The 17681-nt window shown below is 44.4% G+C and overlaps 1 protein-coding gene across 2 annotated transcripts in view; it reads left to right on the forward strand.

Moving 5' to 3' along the window:
• Positions 1 to 17681, forward strand: part of LOC115430189 (pleckstrin homology domain-containing family A member 5-like) — a 107599-nt gene that overhangs the window by 58610 nt on the left and 31308 nt on the right. For both annotated transcript variants that reach the window (XM_030150099.1, XM_030150100.1), the window contains exons 5-13: positions 534 to 587; positions 3181 to 3358; positions 7323 to 7427; positions 8771 to 8843; positions 9047 to 9147; positions 9378 to 9493; positions 10198 to 11331; positions 14848 to 15134; positions 16949 to 17172. In XM_030150099.1, coding sequence (XP_030005959.1) covers positions 534 to 587; positions 3181 to 3358; positions 7323 to 7427; positions 8771 to 8843; positions 9047 to 9147; positions 9378 to 9493; positions 10198 to 11331; positions 14848 to 15134; positions 16949 to 17172 — 2272 coding nt within the window. The remainder of the gene's footprint in view (positions 1 to 533; positions 588 to 3180; positions 3359 to 7322; positions 7428 to 8770; positions 8844 to 9046; positions 9148 to 9377; positions 9494 to 10197; positions 11332 to 14847; positions 15135 to 16948; positions 17173 to 17681) is intronic.

The following is a 17681-nucleotide window of genomic DNA, read 5'->3' on the forward strand; positions in this document are numbered from 1 at the left end:
TGTGTAACAGAGACATTTGGACAGTTGGACAGGACTCCTGTCTGTCTTCAGTCGTCCTGCAGTCCATGTAATAATAGCTGAATGGACTGAATGATGGTGTTTAATGGACACATGGATGTCATTGAACACCAACACAACCCAGTTCATACCAAGAGGACCTGTCTGTGTTTGTCTGTCTGTCTCTGTCTTTCTGTCTGTCTGTGTCTGACTGTCTGTGTGTGTCTGTTGTCTTTTTCTTCTCCTCTCTTGTTCATGAACACGTTCTGTTCATTTATCTTCATGACGTTTCATCAGATACAAACAACACAAAGATAAGAGAATAGAAAACTGTTGGAAATGATTCCAGGAAACCAGGTCTGCCAAACACAGACGGTGTGTGTGTGTGTGTGTGTGTGTTGACTTGACTTTCACACCAATAAACTGCCTTTTTTGTTACTGATGCTCATGTCACTTGTTTCCTTCAACATTTTTAAGTTGCCATTTGTTTTCTTATTATTTTATCATTCTCTCTCTCCCTCTTGTTCTGTTTCTAGTGTGAATTGTGGAAAACTTGTCCACCCTGACAAGCCCGTAGAGGCTCTGAGCAGGTAACAGTCGACCACTGAACTGAACACGCCACAGCTTTGGCCTGTGCTGCACTAACAGCTGCAACGCTTTCACAGCCACAGCCGGGTCCCAACACGCCTGCAGGGGGGCATGCACGGGGACTAACAGGGGACATACGGGGATGCTGTGGAAAAACAGGGGACATGCGGGGACATACGAGGACACTGTGGACATATGGGGTCACTGTGGACATACAGGGGACACTGAACATACGGGAACGCTGTTGATTTACGGGGTCACTGTTAACATACGGGGTTCTGGTTGACATGGGGGGGTCACTGTTGACATAGGGGTCACTGTTGTCGGTCTACATGTCTACATATACTGTGCCTAACCCTAACATACTTAATGGAACCAGTACATAAACTGAGGAGGACTTGTCCAGTCCTTAGAGGGAAATCCAGTAACTGTGTCCTGGAGGCCACCACGGTTCCCATGGAGACAAGCACATGCGGTCCCCTGCAGAGAAGACATAAGGGAATAGTACCAAATCAGCTGGGTTATAGGAAGTCCCAGGGGCATTGACTTTTGCTTATATAGGCAGTAAACAGAGGTGAGTGCAAAAAAAAAAAATCTGTATCCTGAAAATGTTTCTTCAGATCAGGTCATGAGGAATGGGTGGTTGGTGGACCTACAACCAGATGTTCAGGTCTGCAAATGAAGAAACCATAGACCCCTGAGCAGTGAGCTCTGGGGGCCCCTCCACCACCCAACTCACACTGAATATACATCATGTAAAGGGGGGTTCAGGGGCCCCTCCCCGAGAAAATGTAGAAAATAATCGGTCTTTCCGTCCGTCCCCACCTCCTCTGTCCATGTCCAACTCCATTTATGTCTCAGTCCTGTGGACCTGCAGGACGTCTTCACCGACTTCATCTGTTTACCTTCCATCTGTACAATCGTCTCCACCTACAGTTGGATTCTCTGAAGATGTTGGCTCCGAACCCATTTGTCTCCACAAGACCCGCCCCCTCTCCACTACTGACTTGCTAGTAGCTGTAATTGAACTTCTTGGGAGTGAAAGCCATTGGTTGAGCTAGAGGTTTATCAAAGCCCAGGCCCAGCACTTCATATGGTACTGGATCTGACCCCCCCCCGATTGATTCATACCGGATATCTGGCATGGTGCAGAATTCAGTCCACCGTCTCTTTGAAAAAGCCAGAGTGGTCTATTATAATAGATGTTCTGTAGCCTCACATACAGAAAGAAGTACCTGGGACACTGAAATACAGCTCTGGTACCATTCATACTAAAGTCTACCTCAGGGGTGTCCAACCCTGGTCCTCCAGATCTACTGTTCTGCATATTTTAGATGTTTCCTCTTCCAGTCCACCTGAAGGTCAACATCAGTCTTCTGCAGAGCTGGATGATAGACTAATCATTTGAATCAGGTGTTGGAAGAGGGACACATTTAAAACATGCGGGACAGTAGATCTGGAGGACCAGGTTTGGTGACCCTTGGTCTATGTCATGCAAGAGAACTGGCATGGTCAAAATGGATCATATTTAAGGTGTATTGATTGACAGCATCAGTTCATGCAATAAGTGAAAGGCAAGAAAACAATCATGTTCTCCCTGTGTTTGCATGTGTTCTCTCGGGGTTCTCTGGCTCCTCCCACCATCCAAACACACACACTGATAGGTTAATTGGTTAATCTAAGTCACCCATAGGTGTGAATGTGACAGTGATTGGTTGTTCGTCTCCATATGTTGACCTACGATGAACTGGGGACTTGTTCAGGGTGAACCCCACCTTTACCCATAGGTAGCTGGGATAGGCTCCACCCCCCATGTTCCTAGTGAGGATAAAGAGGATTCTGAAGATGAATGAATGAAGAAAACGATCTACCGTTAAAAGCTGCTGCCAGTTGCCTTGGAGCAGCAGATTAAATTCAGTTCACCAAGAGACACTGAAGGGTGTTGAAGTTGAACTGGAAGGTCCAGTCAGCTCTAGGGCAGAGGTCAGCTGACTTATTTGCATATTAACCCTGTAAAGTCTGAACCATTAAATCAGTGACAGAAAATTCCAGTTCTTTCAAACTGGAGCCTTTATATTGGTCCTTCTGAACAACCAAAAAATTTTTTTCAAATATCAATTTCCATGTATGACTTTCAATTCTGTATCATATTTGATCCATCAGGTCTCAATGCTCAAATATTATTATTTTTGAACAAATAAAACCATAATAGAACACAACCTTGTCTAATAAATTGTTAATTCCTTTTCTAAATGGTAACAGTTCTTCCTCCTTGCTCATTAATGACAGTCTTGTAGTGTCACTGGAAAGGTCTCTGGTGAATGAATTCCTCCCCCTGGTGGATTATCTGTGTACTGCATGTATCTAATTGTATACGTCAGGTTTTTCAACAAAGAAATATCCCACTGATCATGTAGAGGGCTTCAAAACTCATGGATCAAATATGATACATTTGGTGTTAAAGGGTTAATGAACTCAGACCAGTCACCAGTGATGACTCTGGACACATGTTGGAGTGCATTGACTGTTTGTTGTGTGTCCACAGGTCAAATGTGGGACTGACCTCTTGTGTCTTTGTGTGTCACCCTCTGACAGACCTGCTGCCAAGCCTTCTTCAGAACAGGGCAGCGTTGGGGACAAGAAGGAGCGTCCCACCAGCACCATGAGTGAAGCGTCCAACTACACGGGGGGCTCGGACTACAGCACCTTCCATGGAAGCCCTGCCACTACTGTCACCACAGCAACCACCACCACATCTGCCTCATCCACACGGGTGGGTCAGCTGCTCATGGACGCCTCCATTCCACATTAAACACACTAGTTGTGGAACCATTAGAGCAGAACATAGTCCTCAGTGAAAGACTGACCGTTGATGTAAAAAGTTGTAAAGTAGTCTGTCTTGGCAGTTCTTCTGGGTTCAACTGGACTGGTTTAGCTCTTTTCAGAACGTTCCGTCTCTCATCCCAGAGACGTCTTCAGTTCTACTAACTGGACTTAGAAGACCTGTAGGGGGAGTGGTCTGTGAAGGTGTTAGTCCATATGCTAATGACCTTAAGTGTTAGGGTCCTAGAGGGGGTGTGTCCCTCGAGGTAGGGTCCTAGACGGGTGTGTGTCCCTGGGGATAGGGTCCAAGAGGGGGTGTGTCCCTGAAGGTAGGGTCCTGGGGGGGTTGTCCCAGCAGGTTGGGTCCTAGATGGGGTGTGTCCATGGGGGTAGGGTCCTAGAGGGGGGGTGTCCATGGGGGTAGGGTCCTAGAGGGTGTGTGTCCCTGGGGGTAGGGTCTTTGAGCTAAACCGGTCCAGCTGAACCCAGACATTAAAGTAGTCACTCATTTGACCGTTTTCTCTTTGATTACTTTCAAAATTGGAATGACGGTCAACATCATTTGCATAATTTGCCTTTTTTAATCTTACTAGCCGATAGGCAATGAGGTATTGTGATACTGTTGTGTCCTGTGTCGTTTTTTTTTCTTAATTAGCAATTTCTTTGAACATTGTCTCAGATGAAACTGCAGCTCAGATTTATTTCGTTTTTTTTTTTTTTTTTTTTTTTATGTCGCTTCCCTCCTTCCAATGTCCACAAAGTTTTGAGAAATTTAGATTTTTGCATTTTGGGCAAATGTTTAAATATTCTAACTGTTCCTTTTCTTCTGCTGGTCCATATGTTGATGGTTTAGACCATGGAAATGGTTCCAGATATCAGTCTAGTTCCTACTGATCACTGATAAAAGTCATACATGGACTGTGATTGGATGAGTTCAGTTCTCCTCCAGTGAAAGTTCAGCCCACTTCTATAGTTAGATTGATCTGCATCCAGACCACAGGACTGGAACAGAACCAGGACTAGAACATAGAGACAGAACCGGAGAACCTCACACATTCAGCTGGTTCTGATCCACATAGAACCTGACGCTGACGTACTGGGACACTGGTCTAGATAAAGACAAACGTCCCCACAGCAGGATGTTGGTAACCTGTAACTTCACAATAAGGGGTGGTGTGTTTGTCTCGTCTGACGGTCAAATAGCTCCGTTTTGGTCTCATCACACCACCTTCTTCTCATATAACTTGTAATTTCCCACATTCCTCTGGGTGAACTCTATTTGAGTGGGTTGGTTTTTTCCACTTTCCCTTAAGGCTTTGAGTGAACTACCTCATGTCCCATCTCAGCTCTGAAGCTTTCAACACATATTTCATACATTCAACGTGCAGCGTATTTATAATGGATGAAATGAATGGAAATGATGAATGTTTCATGTAAAGGTTGATCCTTCATTGCACGTGTTGGTTCCCTTCGACAGCTGATCTATTCCAGGGGTGGACAACCTGTGGCTCCATGAGGCTTTCTCAAAAAATATGGAAACACTACTTTTTTTTTTTTTTCTAAATACATTCTGTTATTCTTTTCCTAACCATAAAGTTCGTCTGATGTTATGCAGTTATAAAAATGTAGACAACACTCCAAATGAATCCAAAAGTAGTCGAAGTAAAATTAGACTACTTTGCATTTGATGACACTGAAGGTATTCATCTGTTTACTCCATTACAAAGAAAGCGCTCACCTACCGGTCGGTGTTTGCTGCACAACTCAATCATGACAAACTTCCCAGTTTCTTTAGTTTAGTTCTGTCATTTCTTTGTAGTTCTGTGCATACACTGACACTGTGATTTAGGTAAAATACAGAAGGATAACGTTTTGCTCCGGGCAGAGTTTTATTTTCAATTTCTGTCCTAAGATGGCTCTTCAGATAACAACAGTTGCCGACCCATGATCTATTCAGTCGTCCTAATGTGCTGGAGGTCAAACTCAGATTGTTCATAATGATAATGTCGTCACTGACTCTGGGTTCTGTCTAGTCACATGACATTAGTCTCTTTTCTATTGACCTTCAAATTGTGTGCATAAAAATTTGTCTAATGGAAAACTGGCAATTTGTCCAAAACTCATTCTTTGATGAATAGTTGTTGTTGTTGGAGGTGTTTTTTCATAGTTAAATTGGTATATGACACAAAACTGTAATGGAAAGACCTCTGAGTCCAACTAGAGTCACATGACCAAAACAAACAGATGTTGATGGATGTTAGAACAAGTGAAGAAGAAGAGTTTAACCCAAACGTGTGGGTATGTGTGGACACACCAGGAAACCCAATCATTTTAGAATTTAGTAGGAGATAGAGGGGGACCGAGCATTCTAGATTCAAAACACCACAGATTTATGTTCATGTTTATGGAATGACTTCTACTGACATCTACCAGAATAAAGAAACGAATCAGCACATTTGGGATTGAATGGAAAAACCAACATTACACACTTCTGTTTTGAACACATTTATATAAATATGGGGAAAGTTTAGTTCAGATGGACGATGGAAAAGGGACTAGAGATGTCATTACCTTTTCTGAATGAAGGAGGCTAGTGTGGTGTTAGCGTGGAGCCCAAACAGTGTGTCCAGGTCTAAGTGCTAAACAAACCCCACAAACACACAGGACATAAATATGCATGAGTAGATCCAATCTGAGGTTCTATGAAATAAATAAATGATGCATTACTTCTGCTTACACTGGCCAAAAAAAGCACAACATGGCATATATTGAAGAGAATTCATTATTTATAACTGTATAAGTGTGTAGGTCCAGCTCTGGGACCACATACACACTTCCGTTCTGCCTTTAGAACATGCATTTTTAGTCACAGGTCAGAACAGGTGGAAGTACCTATAATGGTTGGACCTCTTAATCCATTCATTATTCTGTTGAAGTACATGAGGTCTGCATTCATCCAACATTATCACTGCATGGTACTGCAGTTAAATTCACTACTAAAGTCTGCACAAAACACCCCATAACCGTTCAATAAAGGTATCTATGTACCAACGGCAGTGGGATTCCATATGTTTTACATAAGTTTACATTTAGATGTTTATCCCAGGGCTGTCCAGTCCTGGCCCTGGAGGGCCAGTGTCCTGCATGTTTCAGACGTTTCCTCTTCCAGTCCACCTGACGGTCCTTATCAGTCTTCTACAGAGGTGGATGACAAGCTGATGATTTGAACCAGGTGTGATGGAAGAGGAAACATCTAAAACACGCAGGGTACGGGCCCTCCAGGACCAGGATTGGACAGCCCTGGTTTATCCTTTCAAACAGATCTAAATGTATCTTGGATATGTACTTCACTAAAGGATCCAAACTTCAACAGTTCCAGTTATAGGGCGACTCTAATTTTCATTTTAACGAAGAGAAAATTTGTGTAAAATTAAGACCTTATATCATCCTGTGTTTTGTTAAACCCAGGATGATACAAGTTCTCCTTTTGCATTTTTCTACTGTTAAAGCAGTGATATTAGTCTTTTTTAAACTGAATTCTTCCTTAGAGGGTACATTAAAGGTGGAAAAGGGGCTGAAATTATTTATCTGGGTCTAATTTTTTTGTACAAGACAAAAACCTGGCATTTGAACAGGGGGGTGGAGACTTTATAGCCACTGTATCGGCGTATAGCATAAAGGGCCTTGCCTCCTGCTGGGATTCAAACACCCCAACCTTCCGCCCCAAAGTCACTGAGCTATCCAGTTATGATATATATATATATACTTTTAAAATATTTTTTTGTGTGTTTCTGTTATTTCAGGTTTTTAAGCTGAGTTGTGTAACTTCTGTTCAAACTTAAACCTCTGTAATTGTCATTATTGCAGAATATGTTGGATCCCTGAATTTGTTGTTTCTTTCTGGATCTCTACAGCCCTCTAGGTCTTCAAAAAAAGTCCACAACTTTGGAAAAAGGTCCAACTCCATCAAGAGGAATCCCAATGCACCAGTGGTCAAAAATGGCTGGCTTTACAAACAGGTATGTACGCCCACCCACCCACCCCCCACCCCTTTTCAACAGTCATGTCAGTGGTCTGTCCTCCAGAGTCTGACCCCCCCCCCTCTTTAGACCAGACTCTAAATGGAAAGGGTCATCAGATCAACAGTTATGATGTGACACCATATAAATAGAATTGGATTGATTGATGACAGTCTTGCTCAGGGTACATCAGTGTGATGAATAGTTTAGACCTCTGGTGGGACTAAGAGGTGGACTCATTCGTCCCCAGGCCTGACAAAAACAACACCGGTATAATTAATGTCTTTAAATATGCCGTTGGACTACAGGACCCATGGTCCAGTTTGTTCCTGTGACGGTTCTACAAAGTAAAGAAAAGGTTTGAAACACAGGAGTCTGGTGGCTTTGACCTGCTCAGACCTTGGATCAGATGGACCTCAGATGGACTTCAGATGGACCTCAGACGGACTTCAGATGGACCTCAGATGGACTTCAGATGGACCTCAGATGGACCTCCAGACCTCAAGAGGCATGTGCTAAGCACAGCTGTTAACACCTGACCGTTGGATCTCTGCTCAAGATGAAAGTGAACGAGCTCATGTTTGGCATATTTCCATTTATGTAAAATATATATTATGTCAAACCTTGCCATGAATTGGATGAACCCCCCCCACCCCACCCCCCAAGATGGATGCATCAATGGATGGCTCTCTTCATTACACATGTGTCTTCAACTGCTTGAACATGTCTGAACATCTCCCACATCACTGGATCTAAGTGTAGCTTCAGCTGTTCGTCTAGTGAAACTGCAGTGATTGGACTTAGATGAACTTAACCTCAGGGAGCAGAACCTGGGATGGAGCAGAACCTCTGATGGAGCAGAACCTGGGGTGGAGCAGAACCTCTGAAGGAGCAGAACCTCTGATAGAGCAGAACCTGGGATGGAGCAGAACCTCTGATAGAGCAGAACCTGGGGTGGAGCAGAACCTCTGAAGGAGCAGAACCTCTGATGGAGCAAAACCTGAGATGGAGCAGAACCTGGGAGGGAGCAGAACCTCTGATAGAGCAGAACCTGGGGCGGAGCCGCGTCAGTAACCGGTACCGTGTCAGTGTATTCACTCAACGTTCGAGGCTGTATGAAGTTCACCTCAACCTCCCCCAGGGTTCCACCCACCAGCAAACCACTGCAGAGGGGGAGGGGCCCCTCAACCAAACACAGGGAAAACCAGTGTGTGTGTGTGTGTGTGTGTGTGTGTGTGTGTGTGTGTGTGTGTGTGTGTGTGTGTGTGGGTGTGTGTGTGTGTGTGTGTTCTCTCTAATGGCTGTACAACTAACTGATGATGTGTGACCTTTGACCCTTACAGGACAGCACAGGAATGAAGCTTTGGAAGAAAAGGTGGTTTGTTCTGTCAGACATGTGCCTCTTCTACTATCGTGGTGAGGACACACACACACACACATATATATATGTAATGTCAGTACTTATTGTTCTGTTAATAGAATTAAAATCTACTTTACGAATTTGATTTCATGTTCACTCTCTATTGTGTATTAACCAAGTAGATCCAACATTTTTGAACATCAAAGTAACCATCATGTGAGTGTGGGTCCATGTCAGTGTGGGTTTGTTATCTGTGCAGATGAGAAGGAGGACACCATCCTGGGGAGTATCCTTCTGCCCAGTTTCCACATCTCCATGTTGTCAGTGGACGATCACATCAGCAGGAAATATGCCTTTAAGGTAACTGTGTGTTTTTGTCCTATTCAAATATATGTAAAACATGTCATGTTAGTGCACACACACACACACACACACACACACACACACACACACACAGCAGGACGAGTGTAGATGTTCAGTCATATGTGGTGGATGTAGATGTTTAGTGCTGATATATGAAGGTCCCTCCTCCTCCTCCTCTTCTGTCCTCTGTCTCATACTGTCCATCTGTGTCCTCTGTCCACTCACAGGCCACCCACCCCAACATGCGGACCTACTACTTCTGCACAGACACGTCCAAAGAGATGGAGTCCTGGATGAAGGTTATGACGGACGCTGCACTGGTCCACATTGAAACAACCAAAAGGTGTGTTTTCTGGAGATAGATGGGAAATGAAAGGACAACAGAACCAAAGGAAAACCACAGAACCCACATCAGAGACGAGGGAACGAACGGTTTGGATTTCAAATGAGAACTGAACATGAACATCCAGTCCAGGCAGAAGCGCCTGATCAGAACTTCAGAACAGTGCGGCATGTCATCAGAACAGTTCCACACGTCATCAGAACATCATCCGCTCACATTCATTTACACATATGGGTTTAAACCAGTCAAAGGACCAGCATGATGAAAATACCACAGTGAAACAGAAATACATGAATAGATCGATATTCATATTAATGTAAGAAAACATACTGACCAAGGAAATGGCTGACAGATAGGAACATTTAAAGGTGTACGTTTGGGTCTTTCAGGGTTAAAGGTGGACGTTTGGGTCTTTATGGGTTAAAGGTGGATGTTTGGGTCTTTCAGGGTTAAAGGTGGACGTTTGGGTCTTTATGGGTTAAAGGCGGACGTTTGGGTCTTTAAGGGTTAAAGGCGGACGTTTGGGTCTTTAAGGGTTAAAGGGAGACATTTGGGTCTTAAAGGGTTAAAGGTGGACGTTTGGGTCTTTAAGGGTTAAAGGTGGACATTTGGGTCTTCAGGGTTAAATCTAAACACCAGAGGTCAAACACTCCATCTTTTTGAAACCTATTTTCGTTTTGTTGTTCCTCTGTCTTTTTCCGTAGAGTGGACAAATTGAAAGTGGACCAGCGGACGCCTCAGGAACTGAACAACGTACAGAAACACAGAGTCCTGACCCGGCCGGAGATCCAGAACAATGAACGCAACCGTGAGCCTGTGCGACATCAGTCCATATCGAGGGCTGATGATAAACACCCGAAGGAGTCAGAGAAACGCAACAGCCAGAGGGACCGGGAGTCCTACACCTTACAGAGGGACGGGGACAAGTACTGCCTGACCAAAGACGGGGTCAGCTACATGCTGCACAAGGAAGGAGACCGGTACCTGCTCCACAAAGACGGACACAAGTACCTGCTGCGACAAGACGGAGATAAATACTGTCTGCAGAAAGACGGGGAAGTCTACGCCATCCACAGGGACCTGGAAAAGTACGCTGTTCAGAAAACGGACGAAAAGTACACAGCGGCACTAGCGCCAGAACCATCTGGAGAGAAATACCTCCTCGCAAAGGATGGAGACAAGTACGGTCTGCAGAACGTGGGGGACCGGCACACACTGCAAAAAGATGGACAGAAGTACCTTCCACAAAAGGAAGTGAAGAGACAGCTTTCGTTAAAGGAGACAGACAGACGCAGCGCTGCGGGGGACAGTAAATACGGGACCATTCATGTTCTGGACAAATACGGAACTCTGAAGGAAGTGAAGAAGTACAGTACGCTTCGAGAGGGGGATACATATGCCGCTCTCAGAGAGGCCGAGAAATACGCCACAGTCCGCGACAGAAATAAATGTGGCTTTCAGAGAGACCTGAGTGCAGAGAGGCCTCTGACTAAAATCAGTAGCATCAAGTTACAGCCCGCCCAAGCCGCCGCCATCGCAGCTGCAGTGTCTGCGTCCCGTCAGGGCCAGGCCAACCGCACCCTGCAGAAGCCAGCACAGGTTCACGACTCCAGGTCTAAAGCAGGGGAGCAGGGTCAGGATCGCAGTCCCACAGAGGTCGATGGCACCCTGGCAAAGTTCACAGGAAAAGCCCCGGTTCCAGCCCCGGGTCCAGGTCCAGCCCCAGTAGCTTCAGTCCAAGAGGCAGAAAAGGGTCTGACCAGGACTGGCTCCATGCAACAGCTGGAGCACTGGGTCCGCACACAGAGGACCAGAGGACTAGATGATGACAACAGGAGGTAAGACCCCCACCCTAACATGGGACATAAGTCCAGTACGGTCCATTACACCACTGGTCTTCTATTTTTTAACAAAAAAATATAGACGATATCAAGAAAAAATGACAATAACAAATAATAAATTCTCAGGCAAAGCACAGATTCTGAAATACTCAAGTACAAGCTTCAGCACATCGTTATTCTACCCAGGAGGTCGTTTGATTTATAATCAGTGGTAGTGGACAGATGAAGACCAAACAACCATCAACAAATACCAACAGAAACACATGAAACTGTCATTCATGAGGCTGAGAGCAGCAGGGATAAAGGATCCTCTGAACTGGTTTGTGGTGCATGGTGGTAGATTGTCTGTGGACCTGGTTCTGTTTAGGTTCTAGAGGCCTCACCTTCATAAAACCATGCAGGAAGTATTACCATTTCATAGAAAGTCACTCATGTCTTCAGTCCAGACTGGGGACTGTCTGTCCACCAGGCAGGTCAACATCTCCACAAGATTGAAAGGCTTTCTTTTTTCCATCTCCTGTTCTTCCGTCTCATCTTCCTGTCCGCCCCCTCATCTCCATCCTATGGCTGCTCTCCTTGTTGTGACCTTGACCACACGGAGCTGAAAGCTTTTAGTGTCACTCCAGATGTGTGTGGGCGTTTAGCTGCTGTTTATCCAACTGTACCCAGGAACTGAGCAGAACAGGAGTGTGAAGGGGACGTCCTCTGTTTGTCCCGTCCCTCTGTTGCCATCAGTAAGTCACAGAAATGGGACTGGAGCAAATGACAGACCACAATAGCACACATCTACTGAGCTATATTTATCATCTTTTTTCCACATGTAGAGTAATGTAGGGAAAAGAGAAACTTTGTTTTACTCTTGAGAGATATTGTTCCAAGTGTTTGTAATGGGTGGTAGAGAATGGAGGATCCAAATGTAATGCCGCGTTTCCACTATGTGGAACCGGCTCGACTCAACTAGACTCGGGTACCAGGTCCTATTTCTGGAGACCGTTTCCATTACAAGATATTACCGACTTTACAGTACCTGGACATCATAGCGATGTGGCACATTACTTCTGTGTCGTCTGCTCACAGAGTTGCAGATAAACTCGCTCGTTGCGTGTTGTCTTGTCAAGCTCATGCTGAATTTTTACGTCTGAACCTCCTCGACAAACCATGGTGTAGTTTTGTGGAATGTCATCACGTTATTCACCTACCGCTATTTTTACTGGAAACTTCTGCATCTGTTGTTTGTAAAACAGTGGGTCACAGAGACAACACTCTGACCAATCAGTGGTCTGCAGTGTTTACATGTCACGTTTTAGTATCTGGTCCCCAGTCCTGGAACCTCAGCGGAGGTGACACCAAAAAACTAGTACCGGGTACCAGATTCCAGGTCTTTTTTTCATAGTGGAAATGCAAAAAGGCCAAGTCGAGTCGAGTCGAGCCGATACCATGTAGTGGAAACGCGGCATAACACACAGTTCTTTGGGGGAGGATCAGAATAGTCTTCAATGGCAAAAGCTGTTTTACAAACAGACAGGATTTCAGCAAGAGTAATAATGGAAGTCTCTCTATTCCTGGCTGGGCACAGTGAGAGATGGAGAACGGGTGCGTAGCCCGGACTTGAACCCGGGGTTCACTTGTGGCAGACGTTAGCGTTGCTGCTCGGCCAGAGGAGCAGGCTGGATCATGGAGTCTGTGGCTCCCCCTTTAACACCTGCAGGTGTAGAGCCAGGATGATGATTCCAAACAGAACAGGTGCTCTGGATCGGCAGAGGTTCGAGGAGTGGTAACTGTTGGGAAGGTGGGTGGATCCCTCATTGAGGCGGGTAACCAGGATGTTGCTGGCGAACAATGACACCGGGTCACCACGTCGTCACAGGCCGACAAAAAGCAGACCATCAGAAAGCTAAACTCGTGGTCACAGACAGAAAAGCAGGTGGGGTTACCAGGGCTGAGGCGACGAGACGCAGAAGAAACAGGCAGTGTCGGAAACAGGAATACAGGCACCAGAAAAACACTGGAAAGTCTGGTAGGATCTGAAGACCATGTGGACCTGAGTGGATGAATGCCCCGCTTCTATCCTGACCAGCTGATTTGGGACAGCGGGGTGCAACAGGTGAAACAGATAAGGTGAGGTAAGGTGAGACAGGACAGGGATGAGGGAGGAACTAGAGTGTGATACAGTACTATCAGAGAACAGGTAGTACAACGACTGTCGACATCTGTTTTACAGTATGATGTGATGGTTCACTGTCAGACAGGAAACCTGACGTTCTGGTGTATTTCAGCCTTGGGGATCGAAATGAGACATGGTTATTTAATTCAATTACATTCCTGTTATTGTTGACAGTGATTGTTCTCTTTGAGTCTTTCTACATCAGTGAGGACCTCTGGATTTTTTGTTGATCTGCACTTGTGTATCTCTGGTTGTAGTAGTACAGCACTAGTTTATCTATTGCCTAAAACCAGACAAACAACAGTTACTTTATAGACGTCTGTTAAGTGTAAATGGAAAGAACAGTCCTCCAGGTGACTAATGGTGTTAACAATGACCCTAATATATTTTACATTGACAAGGTCCAAGGCACAGGACTGAAGAGCAAACGCCTCCTTTTTAGGACTGGCTGCTAATGGCTGCAGCAGTAACAAGTACACCATCACCGCGAAGTGAGTTGTGTTGCGTTCAAGGACAGGCTTTGGTCATGAAAACCACCCAGACACACAGGACATGTTAGGGTGGACACGGACAGATGATGGAAGATGATTCCTCTTCATTTCAGCCTCATTAAAGGCACTGATTTTCCACTGATGCACATGTTCATGTTTATGGTACATTTGGAGGATTTTGTAAAAGGATGGGAGCAGTTGAACACAGGAGAAAACCCACCAAGTGTTACACATTAATGAAGTGTGTGTGTGTCAAGGTTATTATCGTTAACGAAAACTAACGAAATGACGAAAACTAGAATTAAAAAAACATTTTCGTTAACTGAAATAAATAAAAACTATAATTAAAAGAAAAAACGATAACTAACTGAAACTGTATTGTGTGCTCAGAAAACTAAAACGTTTAAAAATTATGGATAAAATTCCCTTCGTTTTCGTCTTTGTCAGTGGTGGATTGATGTGAAATCAATTTATTTCACTTAAACAATTTTTGCTGATGGCACCATACGACACGTCATGGTGCGTCACTTCTCGTCACTTGTCTTTTAAAGTTGTCTTCTTGTCCCCACTCTACCTGGAAACATTCAGACTAACACTGGGAGAAAGCAGCAGAGTCCTGAATGAGATTTATGGGAATACGACGGCGAGGAAGATAAAAGATATGAAAAAACTAAAACTAATACTAGAACTAAACTAAAACTAAGCATTTAGAAAAAAAGCAAAACTAATAAAAATTAGCGAGCCTGCTCTAAAAACTAATTAAAACTAACTGAATTAGAGAAAAAAAAGTCAAAACTAACTAAAACTATACTATAAGGAAAAATCCTAAACTATTGTAACCTTGGTGTGTGTTCCCAGTGTAACGTCGTACCAGACCTTACCCAGGAACATGCCCAGCCACCGGGCCCAGATTGTGCCCCGATACCCTGAGGGCTATCGGACGTTGCCCCGCAACAGCGTGATGCGACCTGAAAGCATCTGCAGCGTCACCGGTTCAGTGTATGACCGAGCGCTCCACCCAGTGTCCACCGGCACCGTCACCACAGCAGAGAAGAGGAGGTCCATGAGGGATGACACCATGTGGCAGCTGTATGAGTGGCAGCAGCGGCAGGCCTTCTCCAGGCACAGTATGGCTCCGCCCACAGGTACAACACACACTACAGACAAACGTGCATAAAGTCATTATGGTCAGAACTTCTCCCAAATGGTGGTTCCCCTAGTCCGAACCCATTGGATCAAACAGCCGTTTGATCAGTTAGCCCTTCTTCATGGAAGGATTTACACAAGGACCTGAAACTTTCAGAACTCGTTACTTTTGGGAAACTTAAAGGTGCGGGAGAGTTTTGTGACCAATTTTTCATCAAATCTGTAAAACCTCAGTCAAAGCCTAAATATCATGAATCTCTAAGTCTTTCTGTGATTACTCACCGGAATCTCTTGCATTACGGTGAACAATTTCGAAGTGCCATCCACCATAAACAAACTGTATGTTTACAAACAGAGCCTGTAGGTAGCTTGGGCATCTTCGGAATTTTGTTGCGATGTGCATTGTGGGAAGCAAAGGCTCGCGCTGCCGCCTGACAGCAGCAGTGCAACCATATATTATATAGATGAAACAAACACAACGCAGAAACATCTGAAACGCGGAAACGGCTGGAGGAATATGCATAGTCTGAAGGGAGCTCCTGCCGTTTCCGCCTCGTGTCTGTAGCAGCTGCCACTGCCAGACCGGCATTTCCCACAATGCACGTCACGACAAAATTCCCAAGATGGCCAAGTTACCGCCCGGCTCTGGATGTAAACATATGGTTTTCTTATGGTGGATGGCACTAAGAAATTGTTCACCGTAATGCAAGAGATTCACGTGAGTAATTACAGAAAGACTTACAGATTTGTGATACTTAGGATATGACTGAGGTTTGACAGATTTGATGAAAAATTGCTCACAAAAGTCTCCAGCACCTTTAAACATTTGGGAAAATAGGAATTCTAGGAATTCCACAGGTCTTTCTATTCGTCCATCCGTACACTTTTATTTCAAATTCCAAATGAATCTCTATGTAGACAGGGTATCAGTGAGCAGAAGGGGCAGGGCATTGATAAGCTCCGCCCCCTTTTTCACTGGTATTTCTTTGTTGTGTATGAAAGCTGCTGGTTTGTTATGTCTTGACTTGTTGTAACTGTCGTTCATACTGTCTCGGACAGATTACTGTTTGACCTTTATAACACGACATCTTCGTATTTAAGGGTTTTTCAAGGACGACTGCTGTAATATGCTGTAATATGGGCTTTTTTTTAATTAAAAGAATGTTCTACATTTTTAATGCTAAGGTTTAATTTAAAGTTAACCTCAGTTAGGGATGTAACGATTACCGGAATAACGATAAACCGCGGTAAAATTCCCGACTGTTAGTATTACAGTTTAAATTCTAATTATGATAACTGTGTTTGATTAGCACACTTTCAACTCAAACCTGATATGGAAAATGGTCAAACAATGGCCATAAGGTTCCATCTTTAAAGCACAATTGTATGTTTGATGTTTACATGTTAATATTTGAATGTTTCTGCCAAAGAAAGTACATTTTGCCTATTATTTTATTTGTTTTTTTTTTTTGTTTTTTTTTTTTCAAAATACAACTTGGTTAAATTATTTCAGTGTGTGTATTAGTACTTTTTGAACATTTTGAGCACATTTCAACAATACTGTGATAATAAGGATAACTGTGATAATTTTGGTCACAATAACCGTGATATGAAATGTTCATACCATTACATCCCTAACCTCAATTAGCAAACGTAAAAACCAATGTAGTTTTTAGAACATTCAGCTTTAGATCATATGAGGCTGTATGTGGAACCTGAACTAACATGAGTTGGACGCCCCTCCTGTAGAGGGCGTCATGGGTCCTGGACTGTCCAGTGTGTGCTTTACTTCCTGCTGCTGTTGTGCTTCCAGCTGCTGCAGTGCATTATGGGACCCTTCCCAACACAAAGACCATGGGCAGCCTGTCCGAACACGCCGTGGCCCACTCCATCCCCACGTCGCCCTCTCATGGCTCTCTGGCTCTCTACAGCACCTTGCCCCCCCCAAACCCCCCCACACCCCACTCCGAGGTTTCGTCGCCAGTCTTCAGGGGAGACGTGACCTTAGATCGGCGGCACCGGACTCACCTCGCCAAGGTAATGGACTGGTAATACCTACATCATATGTTTACCGCTCAAATCTGAGATAAGCCCCTCCTGCCTTTGTCACAACCTGTTGATGTAGATTGACCTTATTTCCTCTGATGGTACCAGAGTCTGTTTGTCCGTCAGCTGCAGAAGGAACCAGGTCTTGATTCTAAGCAGGTTTATTTCCTGTTTAATATGTAGAGTTGGTTGTATTTTGGTCCACTCCCTTTGCCTTGTTAACGTTACTGTTAATACAAACTCAGTCCTTTCTGGAATTCTGTTTCCATTTAACCCTTAAAGACCCAAACGTCCACCTTTAACACTTAAAGACCCAAACGTCCCTCTTTAACCTAAACCATCTACTCATCTAAACCATTTAATACCTGTTGATCCACTAATCTTATCAATCCATGTCAATCATTGGTGTCAAATACAGTTCTTCGTCTTTTCATGGTCATCAGTTATGACCATATTTGGACGTTCAGGGGCTCGGTAGTTACCATGGAAACACTGTCATC

This window comes from Sphaeramia orbicularis, chromosome 12 (assembly GCF_902148855.1).
Source record: "Sphaeramia orbicularis chromosome 12, fSphaOr1.1, whole genome shotgun sequence".
Classification (NCBI taxonomy): domain Eukaryota; kingdom Metazoa; phylum Chordata; class Actinopteri; order Kurtiformes; family Apogonidae; genus Sphaeramia; species Sphaeramia orbicularis.